At 38.1% G+C, this 17,701-nt stretch overlaps 1 protein-coding gene across 1 annotated transcript; it reads left to right on the forward strand.

The window, feature by feature from the left end:
* The first annotated feature begins 6,077 nt into the window (after nucleotides 1-6,077).
* dapk3 (death-associated protein kinase 3) lies at nucleotides 6,078-16,390 on the forward strand. Its single transcript, XM_023265660.3, has 9 exons — nucleotides 6,078-6,172; nucleotides 6,954-7,047; nucleotides 11,136-11,496; nucleotides 12,097-12,226; nucleotides 13,443-13,491; nucleotides 13,585-13,611; nucleotides 13,717-13,869; nucleotides 14,075-14,120; nucleotides 14,402-16,390. The coding sequence occupies exons 2-9, from the start codon at nucleotides 6,986-6,988 to the stop codon at nucleotides 14,936-14,938; spliced, it is 1,365 nt and encodes a 454-aa protein (XP_023121428.1). The 5' UTR covers nucleotides 6,078-6,172; nucleotides 6,954-6,985; the 3' UTR covers nucleotides 14,939-16,390.
* The last annotated feature ends 1,311 nt before the right edge of the window (nucleotides 16,391-17,701 follow it).

Here is a 17,701-nt window from a genome sequence, read left to right on the forward strand (position 1 = left end):
TGTTCCATGAGACACGCCCACTTTGCGCAGAGGGGTTTACGATTGGCTGTTGTCGTCACGAACAGATGAAGACGTTCTTGATTGGTTAAAGTTCAAATCAGTCAAAACTAATGTAAACGCCTTGATTTAATTAAGAAGCGAGTTAAAGTAGGTAAATGTACTTTTTAAAAACACAAACTTTTTTCAACGATTTAACAGGGATTTATCTACTTGAAATAATGCTAGGGTGGTTGAATTTTTTTTGAAAAGGGGACCCTCCAATTACTTTAGTAAGGTAATTGTTAATATGTTTATAGGCCCCAAAATGCAGTATAAGTAGTCATATTATATTGAATATTTGTGTAATTAGAAATATAGATCGCACCTGTAAACCAATACCTTGAACAACACAACATGTACTTGAATATAAGATAACAGAAATCAAAACAAAATATATTGATATTGGTATTATCACTTTGAGGTTTGTCTTTTGTAAATTTACATATCTTTATTTTACTTTAGCGATTTCAAGTGGAGTATATGTGATGTTGAGATTGCTGAATCACTTCGAGTTGTTTAGAATTTTTACATCTGCTATTTATTTTAATAATTTATTTCTAACCTAATTTTTACGTTCACTGGTTTTTTTTGTGCGTGTATTTCTGTTCTTCAGTGCAGAAACTAGTTTGGTATGTTGATAAAACTATACTAATACTATTTGTAGCTGAAGAATTTAATCAGCGATAAATTAAATGTTAAGTCATGACATTTGTGGACCCGAAGCGCACAGGTTGAACTCTAAATACTTGAATGATTTTCGAATTGCAAAATGAAAATTTGATTGCAACTCCACTTAAAGACAAGGGCTCAATTTTAATCTTGGCAAATGCAAAACTCGACACCTCCATAAATAAAGTGCTGCATTACTGCTAAATGTTCTATAGACAGCAGCGACACTAATTGTAAAGACGTTTATTTTGTTCCTTCTCCTTTCTTGGCTGCCATATCCAGTCTCTCAAGTGGGTCCTAGACAGTGTAATGACATGGGCTGATAAATACACATCTAGTGCATGTAATCACTTACAGGGTAGGTTATTTCCAGTATGCTCAATCCCTGAAGGGAGGAATGAGAAGGCTAAAGCTGCTTTCCATTCCTAACCGTCTATTTTCACTGTAATTACAGCCTTCTGGACAGTCTCATAACTGCCAATCAACTCCATTTATGTTATTTCATTTTATTTTTATTATTTTTAGACATAAACTTGTAGTCCGGCAGTGAACTCTTGTACACAACGTATAGGTAAGAAATAACCAGATATATATTGCTACCAGTTGTCCTCCTGTTTACCATCCGGCCCCGTGTTTCGTGGGAATTTCAGGAAAATACATATACGCAATCCCTGATGGTCTAGTGGTTAGGATTCGGCGCTCTCACCCTCGCGGCCCGGGTTCGATTCCCGGTGAGAGAATTACTTTTAACGTACAGTTTTTGAGCAAGGCAATAATTACAGGCATGGAAAAATTATTAGACCATCTTCTTCAATTTCTTGTTTATTTTAATGCCTGGCACTTCTGAAAGTACATTTGGTTGGACAAATATAATGATAACAACAAAAATAGCTCATAAGAGTTCAATTTAAGAGCTGATATCTTGCAATTTTCCATGGTTTTCTTGATAATAACCAAAATTACTTAAGTTCTTACATCAATAGCTATGGCATTGTACTGCCAAAAACAGTGCTTTTAGGCATTCAATGTTTTCTTTTCTGTCTGTTTTAGTCACATGACACACACAGGAGTTAGCACTTAATTGCAGAACCATTGTTTCTGATGACTGCAGCCATGCGTCTTGGCATGCTCTCCACCAGCTTCTGACATTGTTCTGTTACAGCAGCCCATTCCTGTTGCACAAATCCAAACAAATTTGCTTTGTTTTGGGGCTTGTTGTTCTCCATTTTGTGTTTGATGATTTTCCACAGGTTTTCAATTGGATTTAGACCTAGTGATTGAGAAGGCAAAGGCATGGTCCCAATGTTCTGGTTCTTCGTCCATGCTTTAACTGACATTGCCGTGTGGCAAGAGGCATTGTCTTGTTGGAAAATCCAATCATCCAAGGCAGGAAAGAGTTTTCCAGCTGATGGAAAAAGACTGTTTTCAAGAGTAGCTTTGTACATGACCTGGTTCATTTGCCCTTCACACAATTGCATTTGCCCTGTTCCACCCACACTGAAAGAACTTCAGGTCGTCACTGATCTACCCTCATGTTTTACTGTAGGGTCAAGACAGTCTGGTTTGTAGGCTTCTCCAGGCTTCCACCTAGCCATTAAGTTGGCCGGAGTGGGCATCAACTGAAAATTGGATTCATCACTGAAGAGAACCTCAGCCCAATCATCAACAGTTCAATCCTTGTGATCCACAGCAAAGAGTAACCTGGCTTTCCTCTTCCTTTTGTTGATGAAGGACTTCTTCTGTGCACTGTGTGACTTCAGACCAGCTTCAAGAAGTCGGTTTCGAACTGTCCTTGTCAAACAAGTCACATTTGTCCACAGTGCCCACTCAGTTTTACAATTATAATAATAACTTTATTTGTATTGCACCTTTCAGAAGAACATTCACAAAGTGTTTTGGCACCGTAGAACATATTGATAAAAGAGAAATAAAGGAGAATTTTACTGGAAGACAAGTCTATAAAAGTGGGTTTTAAGAAGTAATTTTAAAGAATTTACTGATTTGGCGGGCCTCATCTCCTCATGCAGGTTGTTCCAAAACTGAAGGGCCCTGACGGAGAAGGCCTGGTCACCCTTGGATTTAAGCCTCGACTTTGGAACAACTAGGAGGATCCCACCCAAGGATCTAAGGCTGCGTGAGGGGACGTACGTGATTAGCATGTCTAAAATATAGCCAAGGGCAAGGCCCTGGTAAGCTTTAAAAGTGATCAGTAAAATCTTAAAATCAATTCTAAAACAGACAGGGAGCCAGTGGAGGGAAGCTAGAACAGGGGAGATATGATGTTGTCTGTTAAAACCAGTAAGAAGCCTAACTGCTGCGTTCTGGACCAGTTGGAAGCAGGAGAGGGATTTTTGTGGAATGCCCGATAAAAAGAGAGTTGCAGTAACCAAGACGGGAAAAAATGAGGGCAGTCAAAGAACGTAAAGCAACGTCATGTCGCAAAAACCACAAGACGGAGTTTCTTTGCGAAAAATCTCTCTTTTATTCTACTTTATTTTCACGTATGCATCGTGACAAGAAAACACTAATACAATTGTCGCAGGCTATTTAATGATAAATTTGCTGTAATAATTGATAAAATTAGGTTAGAAACGATAGAAATGATAGAAGAGAAATGGCACAGTAGACACTTTTCTATCGTTCTCACGATATGTATCGTCATATCGCCCAGCACTAGAGGGAGGATTGATTTGATTTTGGCAATGGTTCTTATCTGGAGGAAGCAGGATTGGATGACTTTGTTGATGTGGGGCGTTTTAAGGTCCCTGGAAGTCTGACAATGATTCCTGATGGGTGCACTGTCATCTCGTGGAGTAGAAAGACGTTTCCTGCTATCAGTTCGGTAGTACCACGTGAGGCTTGTTTTTTCTTTGCGTAATGAACAGCTGTCTTGTAGATCTTCAGTTTATTTGCTACCTGTCTTTCACTCATGCCAATTTCCAGCAGTGCCAAGATGGCTGCCTTTGCAGCTTCACATAATTCTTTAGTTTTAGGTATTATGTGAGATTTGACAACTTCTGAGTCGTGCTACTGCTTGAATGCAAGCAGTAAACCACTCAAGGCATGTGCAGTGCTGCTTATGACATGAAATGGCTTCCTATATACCCTGGGAATACAATTAAGCTTAAGCATGTCAAATAGGACATAAAATATAATCAACTGCATTTTTGTAGTGTTCATTGTATTCCTCAAGTAATATACCTTTTGGGGTACCAGGCATTAAAATGAACAAGAAATTGAAGAAACCAAGGGTGATCTAATAATTTTTTTCCATGACTATATATGTGAATGGAAACAGGTACTCACAGGTATGTCAGCTAATCCATAGAAAACCATATATCCAGTGTGTTCCTGCACGTTCTTGTAATGCATGAGGTTGTTACTGTACATATTAGATTAAGAACAGTGTACCTCTATGTATGTTAATTTCTATTTGACTTAAGTCAACTGTTAAAGTTAACTTAGGGGATTGGGTAAACAAATATCTTGGGTAATCACAGTCAGTTGTTTGACAGTAGGTTGCACATGTTGGAAGTAGAACCAGCAAAATATATTGTTGAAGGGTAATAAATATTGTGTGTTTTCTATTAGATTAGCCAGAATTCATTCAAGTTAAGTCCGGATATACATGTTCTTGAGTGTTTTAACCTCTGGGATCATAGTTTTGTTTGCAAATGATGAGCATTCAAAACAAATCTGTTTTAATTGGCCTGCATCCTATATGAGAAACAACTCCTATAACTCAGGTTGTTTCGAAGTGTCCCGCTTTGATCCAGGGATACTCTCTACTTGATGGCCTGTTCTTGGTCTCTCTGTAATCTTTGCAGTTGCATGCTCGATCTTGTTCTCCATTGACGTACTGCAGCGGGTTGATTCACTGCATGATGTCATTCCATATGTCGTCCTTCTGCCAGACTTTTACCTGCATCAAGCTAAACAGCAACGCTGGAACTCAAACCATTCTGAACTTCATAATAAGAGTTTGCTTTGCTGTTTGAAAAAGAAGTCGCAACTTCATACTATCCCAGTAAACTATTAGACTATTAACAATAATGAATATTCTGTTTGAATTTAATACAAAACCGGTGCATAATGTGAAAGAATTTAGTGTCTTTGTACGATTGGCTGACACTGATTGCCAGTAATTCTGAAAATAGATGCCACATCGAAAGAGAAAAGCAGCCATGCAAGTCTGGACAGGATTTTTGAGTTCACAAATTTAACAGGGAGCCTCTAGGTTAGGTGACAGAACAGTCAGTTACTTGTAGCTGTATGGGCAAGAAGATCATGAATAGCTTGCTTCTGCCAGAATTCAGTAATGTATCACAACACATTCTTACTATTCCTTACACTTTAAGTGTACATTACAGAACCACTTGGAATACTGAAAACCTTCTTCTTCTTCTTCTTTGAGAGTTTTTATAAGTAGACAGAATTGCAATTATTGACTACTGCAGTAGCAATAACTGCTACATTTGTTTCTTTCTGTGATGTGTTAACAGTGTGCCTGAGTTTTGCCTCTTGTATGTTTGTGTACTCTGTCCTCCAGGTCTTTATAGAGATGTATTTTGTATATGTTCACAATATGCATATGTTTGTTTTCTTGATTGTCCATAATGTACATTTTATTATGTATTTTTCTTTATTTCAACACAAAATAGATTGTGATATGGAGGCCATATTTATAGTATAGCTCTGTGAATGTGCTCATTTGTGCTACATCTAATGCATGTCTGTTCATCCTGGGTAAGGTCTCCCTTTTCTGTCTGCTGAAGCTTCTTCCATTTTCCCTGTTAAATGGTTTTTAAAGGGGGAGTTTTTTGTTGTTTAGTTTTTTTCAGATTAAATAAATCCATCATAAAATCTAAAGGTCTAAGGACGTAATAAGCTGTATGCTGCACATGGCTTATTTTCATTATTATTTTATCTGTTGATTATTTTAATAATGAATCTAATAGTTGTTTGGTCTATAAAATAGCAGAAAATTAGTGTTTCTCAAAGTTCAAGATGACAAATGTCTTGATTTGTCCAGAGATATTTAGTATTCCGTCACACATTCATTTTAAAATTGAAGAAGCTAAATTCAGAGAATTTATACTTTTTTCTTTCAGAAAAAATACAGAAATTGATTCAATTCTCAAAATAGTTCTCAATTAATTGAATAGATGACAAATAATTGATTAGATGACTGGTCAGTTATTGATTGACTATTTGATCAGTCAGTTATTTGTTGCAGTTTTGGTTGTACAGATTAACTTGTACAATGCTTTACTAAAGGGATGTATAGGAAAAACAAATACAATGAAACTGCAATATTTGGCATGGACAAAATTTATAAGACATTTATTCTGATATAATAGACCGGAAACTTGAGGTGTAGCCGCAGTTAGCTTGACGCTGCTCGGTCTGTGATTTTATACACAACTACAGGGAGAGGAATGCAACATTCCTAGCCAGCCGGACTGTAAGTATCTGCTGTAGTAATATCTTCATGTTTGTGTGGTTGCGTGTTTACTTTGATGTCAGTATTTCACTTTATCGTGTTTGATTTTGTCAAAAACAGGGAGAGCCGGTGTTTATACAGTGCGTTAACGTTAGCAAGTCAACCAGCTAAGCTAGCTGTCTTCCCTCCGTCATTTCTTCTTTCCATTTGTTGAAAGTCCGTAACGTGAATAGCTTATACCCGTGACGGCAGGTTCTTTTTGTGTTTGTGGCAGTGAGCCCGTTGTTCATATTGCTTTATTCATGATAATCCACGAGAAATGTCTCTGGTGCCTACTCGTAACGTAAGCGGCAGAGTCGCTTTTCAGCATCCGTTAAGGTTCTCCCGATCTGTTACCAGCTGGAAGTTTTTTTTATTAAAAATGTATGTTTACAGTGTGGTTGTAGTTCAGTCACATGAAATACGTTTTCAAAGTAAACTAGTTGGAAGGTTAGCTAAAGCCCAGTCCCTTTAACATCAGAGTTAGCTGTTCCAGGGCAGGAGATGATGTAAGTAGGACAGGAATGCAGTGGTCTGACATAAGCAGAGAGGCTGAAAACTCAAGTTTGTTGACTCGAGCCAAATAAGGAGGAAAGAAGAGCAGGTACTGAGAGGAGAACCGTAATGTGGGGAGAACATTATAATCGTGGCTTATAACTCAGACTTCTGTCACAGGGTAGACGGCCAATATGTCATTGTGTTTTGTTCTGTCTTGTCTGTTCTCTTCCTTGTGTAGTTCATTTTTTTTTTTTTCATTCTCAAGGCATCATCCCATCATCTAAGAGTCTCCACACTATGGCCGGCTTCAGGCAGGAGGATGTTGAGTTGTATTATGAGATGGGAGAGGAGCTGGGCAGGTATGTTCTCCTCATTTAACAAAGCACATTGTGTCTGAAAGCATCTGGCCAGTGCCTCTACTGTAGTCTGCACTGTTAGCACTTCACCCTCACATGTCTTCGATGCCCCAGTTTCTCCAAATACAATGCACCCAAAACACTTAATAGTACTGTTATGTGAGTGTAGTGTTGGCACAGAGTGGTCATTTAGCACGTACTCTACCGTTCAAAAGTTTGGGGTCACTTAGAAATGACCTTATTTTTGAAAGAAAAGGTTTTTTTTCATTGAAGATAACATGAAATGAATGATAAATACAGTCTAGACATTGTTAATGTGGTAAATGACTATTCTAGCCGGAAACGCCTGATTTTTAATGGAATTTCTACATAGGGATACAGAGGCCCATTTCCAGCAACCATCACTCCTGTGTTCTAATGCTACATTGTGTTAGATAATGTTGAAAGGCTAATTGATGATTAGAAAACTCTTGTGCAATTATGTTAGCACAAGAATAAAAGTGTGAGTTTTCATGGAAAACATGAAATTGCCTGTGTGACCCCAAACTTTTGATCAGTAGTGTACATGTGGTCCTTTTATTGGAGAGTGTGTATAGCGTGATGGTTAATTTTCATTTGTGAGACAAATCCTTAAAGCAAGGTTCCAGGTTCTGCAGCGGTTCCTTTTAAGCTACATAACTGGGTACAAGTGATGATTATGAGAGCTTGCAGTCTTTCATAGATTAAAAACAGACCGCTTGTGTAAGCAGATCACACACAATTACTTGAGATGCATTTTGATGCCAGGTATAAGCTGCAGTCGATCCAAAACCTGAGATCCGAACAAGGCCAAAATACTTAATGTGTCAGCAACATATTACATTTTATTTAATGTCTTTTTTTTTTTTTTTTGTTATGCTGGATAGTTTGTGAATGAGTCATCAAATTTGTAGCGATTAAACCCCAACTTTCTACCTTAGCTATTTTTTCTGCAGTAATGCAGCAAAAGTATGACATCACTGCTTCTCAATGTGCCTTTCCACCTCTGCTGTGGTGTCGTGTCTCTAAAGCAGAGGGTAATGTGTGTGTGTTTGCTGAGAAAGGTATTCAGACTTTAAATGGGTGCAAATTAAATTCCCTGCTCAGTCATGCACAGGGATGTGCTGTTGTCATACGTGCATGGTGGTCTTATTGTTTGTGCCTGTCATCTTTTATATTGTTTCCTTTTTTTTGAAACCATGTCATATTGATTGCTGTGTGGCTATTTTGTAATATGGTTACAGACAACAGAGATTTCCATTATCTATAATTAGAGGAATACATCTGGTTTGTTTGGACGGTTTTACTGTCAGCAACTTCAGTCACTTATTAAGCTTCTTACTTCTACTCGGATAACTGACAGCCAGTTTAATTTCTAGCTAATCTGTTGATTTTTTTTTTTTTTTTTTTTAATTTAAATAAAGCGGATCAGTTCCCCTTCATTAGGGTCACAATATACCTGCAAAACTGTAATTGTTACAAGTCATTTATTAAAACAACCTAAGTCCTAAAAGTTTCCTTAAACAAGTAAAAACATTCTGCTAGTGCAGGGGTGTCAAACATGCGGCCCGCGGGCCAAACCGGCCCTCCAGAGGGTCCAATCCAGCCCGCAGGACGACTTTGTAAAGTGTAAAAATTACATAGAAGACATTAACTGCAAATTGTAAATTTGTAAAACTGTAAATTTAAAATGATTTCTAGACCGTGACAAGTTGTTTTGATCATAAAGTAAAATACTAGATTGTTCTGTTTTTTCGTTTTGTGCCTCGTTTTTGTCATATTTTATCTTGTTTTTTGTCAGACTTGTCATTTGTCTTATGTTTTTGTTGTTTTGTTTCTCATTTTCTGTTTCGTTTTTGTCTTGCTTGTGTTTTTGTCTCCCTTGTGTCATTTGTCTTTTTTTTGCCATTTTGTTTCTCACTTTTGTCTTTTTTTTGTCTCGTTTGTCATTCATGTTATTTTTAGGACATTTTTGTCCATTTTTCTAATATTTTGTCTTGTTTTTGTTGCTTTGTCTTTTTTTGTCTCACTTTTGTCGTTTTGATCATAAACTAAAATACTATATCGTTCAGTTCCAGATACCTGTGACTAAATGTTTTGTGCCTTTGTAAATGAACTGTAATCTGTAAGTTGTAATGTGTAAATGATAAACTAAGGAATAATGTTGAAATTGAACTTCTTCTAAAGAAATTACAGGTTGTTCATAATGTTTTCTAAAAAGATAATTCCTTAATTGTGGACATTTTCAGAATGTACTTTTTTGCACTAAAACAAAGGAAAACAATTTGGAGTTGTGATTACTTATAGGTTATTATGCTCTGATTTTACTGGTCCGGCCCAGTGGAGATCAAATTGGTCTGAATGTGGCCCCTGAGCTAAAATGAGTTTGATACCCCTGTGCTAGTATATTGAGAGTATTTCACTTGTTTTCTGTCTCCATCAACATATTTCCAATATTTTTCTAATATAATCACAGCTCAAGTTTTGTTGTTGTTCCTATGCACCAAGAAACAAAGGGTCACAAGCTGATTTCTGTGGAAACCAGTTGAAACGTTCTCGAAGTCGAAGCAGTTTTTTTCACTTGTTCAAAAAAAACTTGGTATTTTTGATAAAACATTTTATTTACATTTATTTTATTAGAATGTTCACAGTCTTATTGTGAATAAACTGATATTTGCACCTCTTCAGACTTCTTAAAATCTCTTAAATGAAGTAATCTCAGAAAAAAATAATTTTCTTTGGTTTAATTAAATGACTACTTGTGGCCCCAGTGTAGAGACGAGCAGTCGCCAAAAGTATTGGCAAGCAATGGCTAGTCCATGTTAGAATAATGATCGCTCCTCATCACATAGACCAGTGTTTAGATGTAGCTTATGCACTCTAGCAAGAGGTCAGGAATTCAGTATTTATTATAACTTGAAGCAGGAAAAAAGCTTAATTATGTTAACTCTTGGTGCAAACAAGATGGTTTTAGACCAGGGATGTCAAACTCATTTTAGTTCTGGGGCCACATTCAGCCCAATTTGATCTCCAGTGTGCTGCACCAGTAAAATCAGAGCATAATAACCTATAAATAACCACAACTCTAAATATTTCCTTTGTTTTTGTGCAAAAAAAGTACATTCTGAAAATGTTCACATTTAAGGAATTATCTTTTTACAAAACATCATGAAAAACCTGAAATTTATTAGAAAAAATAAGTTCAATTTCAAAAACTTTATGCCTCAGTTTATCATTTACACATTAAACTTCCAAAGTGTCTACAAAGGAGCAAAACATTTAGTCACAGGTATCTGGAACTGAATAATATAGTATTTTACTTTAGGATGAAAATGACAAAAGTCAGACAGAAAACAACAAAAACAAGACAAAATATTACAAAAGTCAGACACAAAGTGACAAAAAAAATGGACAAATGACATAAGCGAGACAAAAGAGAGACAAAATGACAAAAACGATACATAAAAAAACAATGAATAAAGCAAAACACAATGTGACAAAAAACACAAGTGAGAAAAAAGGAAACACAAAACAAAAATGAGAAACAAAATGACAAAAACATAAGACAAACGACAAGTCAGACAAAAAACAAGACAAAATATTACAAAAATGAGGCACGAAATGACAACAGAACAATGAGCAATTTAATATTTTACTTTACGATCAAAATAACTTGTCAAGGTCTAGAAATTATTTTAAATTTACAGTTTTACAAATTTACAATTTGCAGTTAATTTCTTCTCTGTAATTTTTTACACTTTACAAAGTCTTCCCCACAGGCTGGATTGGACCCTCTGGTGGGGCTGCATGTTTGACTCCCCTGTTTTAGACAATGCCAAAATGATACAAATTGGTAATCATTTTTAAAATATCTGTTTTTAAATTGTATTTATTGATGTTTCATTCCCTCAACCATAATAGACATTTATATTTATCAAATGGTCAGCAATAACAGGAAGAGGCATAGCTTTCTGTGAAATAAGGTAACACAGGTTCATTGCCTTTAACGTGTGCAGACTCCTCCTGAGTCATTGGTATTTTCTAAATATCACTCTGGCCTTTCCTGTCTGCAGTGGACAGTTTGCCATCGTCCGTAAATGTAAGGAGAAAAGCACCAGCATTGAGTATGCGGCCAAGTTCATCAAGAAGCGGCGACTGTCGTCCAGCCGGCGGGGGGTGAGCCGTGAAGAGATCGAGCGTGAGGTCAACATCCTGAGGGAGATCCAGCACAGCAACATCATCACCCTACATGACATTTTTGAAAACAAGACCGACGTGATCCTGATCCTGGAACTGGTGTCCGGAGGGGAGCTGTTTGACTTTCTGGCTGAGAAGGAATCTCTGACTGAGGAGGAGGCCACGCAGTTTCTCAAGCAGATCCTGGACGGCGTTCACTATCTCCACTCCAAACGCATTGCTCACTTTGACCTCAAGGTTAGCGGTCTGTGGGGAATTGTGGGCCTGCAGTGGTAGATCACTTGCTAGTGAGAAGTTCAGTTTAGTTGTTAGCAGAAGTTTATGTAATCCTGCAAGTATGTGGCACTTCTGTCTTTGGAGATGTTTTCCATCAGTAGTGTGAAACAAAGCCAACACACAAGACTGCCCTGCTGCATGGGGGAGGGTGGGAACAAGCTATTATAGGCAAAATATCTTTGCATCAATACCATAATAATATATTTTGCTGTTAGCGAAGTTGATATAGAAACCAGAAAATTGGCATTGGCTACATGGCATCTCTGCTGTTTTGCCTTAAGGTTATTGTTTAATAAAGGGGAAACACTGCAGGTGAATAGGGTAACATTTTAAACTTCATATCTCCGTGAAACTTCCCTGCTTGATTATTTGCAACAATACAGTGATTTTTTTAAAAATACAAGTAATTAATAGGTTATGTTTATACATGGAAATGAGGTATTAGAAATCTAAAAATCAAACCCTAAGTTGCATTTATTTTGATATTAGACTCTGGACATTAATACAAAATCTTCTGTCTTTCCACCCAGTAATGTATAGTCATTTTGTTTTATCTTGCAGCCTGAGAATATCATGCTGCTGGACAAGAACGTCCCCAACCCCAGGATCAAGCTGATCGATTTTGGGATCGCCCATCAGATTAAAGCAGGAAACGAGTTCAAGAACATCTTTGGAACACCAGAGTTTGTTGGTAAGAGCATGTGATCTCAACAATATTCATTCACTTTGCTTAAAGTAATACAGTAGTGGATGTGTGCCACATGTGACTGCTTCCAGTTTGGCATTTGTTATTTTTTTCATGTCAGTTTTAATTTTGTCATCACATGCCACATAGGTGTCCTGGCCATCTATTGACTACATAGCACTACATGGCGTAGTGTCAGAAAGTGTCCATGCAGGCCTGTCAGTTAGCGTTGTAAGAGGATGGTCATGTGCAGAGCAGAGCAGAGCAGAGCAGGGGTGGAATGCCTGGTAGGATGGTGCAGCAACAACAACCTGACTCTGAATGTGGACAAAACTATAGAGCTAGTGGTTGACTTCAGGAGGGCACCAGCTGACCACACAACGGCTCCACAGTTGAGAGTGTCAAGAGCACTAAATTCCTGGGGGTGCACATCACAGATGGCCCTAGCTGGTCTCTCCACACCAACTCTACAATGAAGAAAGCACAACAACGCCTACACTTCCTGAGGAGACTGAAGAGAGCCAGCCTTCCAACTCCCATTCTGACCACCTTCTACAGGGCCACTGTGGAAAGCGTCCTGACTGGCTGTTTCACCACATGGTTTGGAAACTGCACAGAAGTGGATCGCAGATCTCTGCAACGTGTGGTCAAGACAGTGGAGAGGATCATTGGTGCCTCCCTCCAGCTCTCCAGGACATCTACAAGGAACACAGCATACACAGGGCCACCTCCATCATGAAGGACCCCTCCCACCCCTCACATGGACTGTTTGTTGCCCTCCTGTCAATAAAGAGACTGCGCAGCATCAGAACCCGCACATCAGGGTTCTGCAGCAGCTTCTTTCCACAGGCAGTCAGACTGTTGAACACCCGGCGGCTAAAACACATGAAGACCTGCACACACACCCATCACCTCCAAACTCAAAACTGCAGTCACATTAATCTCACCCATTATCACCCCAGTAGCGAGTATGATTTTGTCTGATGTATGCTTTGTTTAAAAGTCTTTTTTAATTTACCTTATATTTATTTTGCCTTATATTTATTCTTATTTTTTATAGTATTACTTTTACTTCTGCACTGTGAATGGATGTGGGAAACGTTGTTTCGTTTAACTGTGTACTATGTACATTGCTGAATGACAATAAAGCTTAAGTTGAAGTTGATGTGCTTCAGATCACATCTGGTTTATATTAAAGTGTTCTTTCCTCTGTGCTTTACAGCTCCAGAAATAGTCAACTATGAGCCACTTGGGCTGGAGGCAGATATGTGGTAAGCTGTCAGCATGTTTTTTTTTTTTTGCCCCCCTCTGAAGCTGTATACAAAACCCGCTGACGGTTTTCATTCATCTTCTCTTCTCTGCAGGAGCATCGGAGTAATCACATACATCCTGTGAGTAATGCTTCACATCAAAATGCCCGTTGACATTAGTACAAACAGAAATCACTTCAGTCCTCCTCATCATTTGTGGTCTAAAGCAAAGATTCTGTCTGTTAGGCTGAGTGGTGCTTCACCATTTCTGGGCGAGACCAAGCAGGAGACTCTGACCAACATATCTGCTGTCAACTACGACTTTGATGAGGAGTATTTCAGCAACACCAGTGAGCTGGCAAAAGACTTCATACGCCGTCTGTTGGTCAAGGATCCCAAGTAATCATATCTTCATACCTTATTCAGTTTTTTTTTCTTTGTATGGTTAAAAAAATCCCTTTTAATGGAGGAGGAGCTGATGTTAATTTATTTTTTTACCTCTTAACTTTCTTTTTCAAGACGCCATATAAATGATTTTTTATTATAAAAGTAGAGAAAACATTAAAGCTACTGCTTGGTCTTTTTCTGATGTTTTTTTTTGTAGGAAGAGAATGACCATTGATGACAGTCTTGAGCACCCTTGGATTAAGGTCTGTATTTTAACCAGAATTTGTATTTTTTATTTATACAGTATATAGCATAACATTCACAGTCACATATTGATTCAGGTGACGTGCTTACACTTTCATCACAATTCCTTTGCAAAGCAAATTTAGGGAATCCTGCGAGAAAATCTTTATTTTTGTGAAGGATTTATCCAATAAAGCTACACATCTGTCATTTTCAGACATCGTCTCAAGTGTCATCATTGTTCAGAGTATATCATCAAATACAATCCTTTTTTCTTACCTTTACATTTTATCCTCTTCAGGTGATCAAGAGGCGTAACGTACGTCAAGAGGACAGAGACCACAAACCTGAGCGCCGGCGTCTGAAGACCACTCGCCTGAAGGAGTACACCATCAAGTCTCACTCCAGCATGCCTCCCAACAACACCTATGTCAACTTCGAGCGCTTCTCCCAGGTGCTCGAGGAGATCGCAGCTGCAGAGGAAGGCCTGAAGGAGCTGGAGCGCAATCAACGCTCTTGCCGGGAGGACGTAGCAGCGCTGCTGTCCATATACGAGGAGAAGGAGGGTTGGTACAAGGAGGAGAACCAGAGCATCTTCAGCGACCTGAGCCACATCCGCCAAGAGCTGCAGCGCACACAGGCTCAGCGCAAGAAGTGCCAGGAGGATGCCCGGCACACCATGCAGGCAGCCAACATCCTTAAGCGCAAATTTGGGCGCCTGGAAAACCGCTACGAGGCTCTGGCTGAGCAGGTGGCCTCTGAGGTCCACTGGGTGGAGGAGCTGGTAAAGTCAATATCGGTGGAGAGGGACGGCCTCAGCTCTGGCAGCATGCCCTGAGCTGGGCCGAGATCCACAAATGACGTTATTATAATTCTCAAGTATCCACCTGCCCGTCTTCTCTGCCTGTGTGGTGCACAGTGGAGTTTGAGTGGGTCAGTTGTCATCATAAGCTATGCTGCTGCTGCCCATCAGAATACACGTTCCACTATTTTTATGTCACGCTTGGGAGAAGGAGCGAGAAGTAGAGAGGTCATATGCTGAAGACATTCCCCAGTGAAATGGCTCATTCCTGTGTTTTATAATTTATTTCAGAATTTAGCAATTTTATGTACTGTCATTCAGCTGTAATCGTTAAATATGTTGGCTTCTTTTGCAGATAGACATATTGTCATTAATTTTTGCTTTAGTCTGGTTATCATTTTTAAAACAAATCTTAATTTCCTAGAGCTTGAAAAGACATAAATGTTCCTGCCTCAGGTTGCTGGCCAGCAGTGTGAGAAAGTTTCACAAAATATGCCATATTATAGCGGTTTGTGTGGCATTCCAGGAGAATTTATTCATGTGGTTAAATGCATTTTACATTTGAGTTCAGCTGACCTTAAAAATTACCTTATATCTGTGGACAGATTGTTGACTTTAAACAATGCAATAAGCACTAACTCAGCACAGTACAAAAGGACATTTTACAGTAGCAAGTTATTTTACATATCTGGTATTTTCAGATATGTTTTTTTTTAATGTTTCTTGGATGCAAACATTTAGATTGTAATACTAATTTCAGGTAAAATAGAGAAGCATATGAGATTGTTTAATTAGTTTTCATTTTTGATTACTTGGAAAAAGTGACTGGAAATTTTTTTCCTTTATATATACTGAGTTGTTTAGCTATCCTGATATCCTCTCAAGTTAGCTTAGTTTAACATTTAGAACTGACTGGAAATGTATTTTCTGATCATCTGATTACTATTTGACCTATAATTAGCATCAAATTACGTGTTTGTTTTTTTCACAGGAAATATCCCAGAAAATAGCAAGAAAGTTAATTTATGATTTTGTAGAGCAATGACAGATTTGGGAATGTATAAAGTTGTCTTTCCAGTGCCTGTAAACTGATTGACCTCATTGCTTCTGTGAGCACTGGTCTGTCATTATTATTTCTAATGTCTTAAAACGCAGCAACTTTTGCACAGCAGCCTTGGAAACCAAATAGTGTGCATGGAAACATTCTCTGTATACTGTAACTGTGTCGATGTTTGCGTTCAGACCATCTCTGCACACTTGAAACGTTCCATTGATAAGTTTCACATCCAGCCAACACATTCCCTATGTATAGCATAGAAAGCATATTGTAGTCTGTAGTATTTTTCAGTAGAGATATGTACTCATTTGCACTTAAATGATTATAGCAATGTTCAAAAATATGTTTTAATCTGTCTCTTGGAGTAAGAAAGAGCTGTAAAACTAAGTGTCTGGGCTTGTTACAAATAAACAAAGTTATCACTGAGACAAGCTGTGTGTTGTTACTGTCTATACTACTCTGATGACAACATGTACTCAGCTCAGTACAGCGTTGCCTTCAACAGAATTGGTATCAAGGATTCCCTCTGGTGGTGGTTCAACAAAATACATGAGATATTTAAAAAATCTGCCTTCAGTGTGAACCTCACATGGAGCATTGAAACAACATAAAAATCAAAAAGAATCTGGGTGTTTGTCTCATAAATCTGTTGTTTGTAGCTGCAGTATTGGAAAGAATTAGTATTTAGAGATTTTATTTTGATAACAGTAGCAATATCACAATAGAAAAATAATGGCCAATTTAAATCTAACAAAGTTTTATCAGCAAAATATACTGAAGGTATCAAAGGTAAAAGATGAATAAGTGTGAGGGAGCTGGAAAGCATCCCCCTCACTAAGGAAAGTATGCATGCTTATTGACAGTTGGACAGACTGATACAAGTTTATTTATTTTGTTTTGTGTTGGGGGGGAAACCTGTTAACCTCTCTCTCTTGAGCTTGACTTCAGGGGGTGTGTTCCATGGAGTGAACACATGAGGATGCAGCAGTTGTCACTTATCTGATTAGACAGAATTGAGAGATCAGAGAGGAGAGAGGGGAGGGGTTACAGGGGGGGATTTTTGAATAAGTTTGATCTTTTTTTAGTATTTCTTTGGTTCATTATGCATTGTCTTTCATTTGTATCAGATTGTTAATTGCATTTATGTGTTTTAAGTATAAAGGATGTTTAATATTGTGTTTTTTAATAGAAGTGTGGGCAGGTCGCTGAGGTGGGAAATCAGTGCGGTGTGTGAGAAGGAGGGGGTCAGGTGGAAACTCTGCTGCTGCAACTGCCATCATCGACTGCACCTGGGTGACTCCTTTGTCTGACTGTTTGTTTGGTGGGCTGTATTTTGTACATGGAAACTAGTAAAAAACTGGAGCTCTGGAGCAAAACCTCCGGTTGTTTGGCTGCTTTTTATGGTGCCATCATGCGTTGCCTTTAATGCCGTTCGATTCATCTGAATTGTAGAGGTTTATCACTACCAAAACCCTACAATAAGATAAAGAAATTCACTTGAATTTCCCTTAGAATCTGACTGTTAAAAAATCCCATCTACATAAAGACAAAAGTAAAATATTGTTTTTAAATGGGTTTATTTGTATATTAATTGTGGCAATAATAAATAACCTTGAAATTATTTATAGTTCATTATGACTGTTTTCTGATGATAAATGTATCAAATTCCATCTCCAAGATAAGCAATAATCTGTCATGTTTGTAAACTTTGACAGTGTACAGCAACCTTTGTGTGACAGTGT

This window comes from Amphiprion ocellaris, chromosome 10 (genome assembly GCF_022539595.1).
Source record: "Amphiprion ocellaris isolate individual 3 ecotype Okinawa chromosome 10, ASM2253959v1, whole genome shotgun sequence".
Classification (NCBI taxonomy): domain Eukaryota; kingdom Metazoa; phylum Chordata; class Actinopteri; family Pomacentridae; genus Amphiprion; species Amphiprion ocellaris.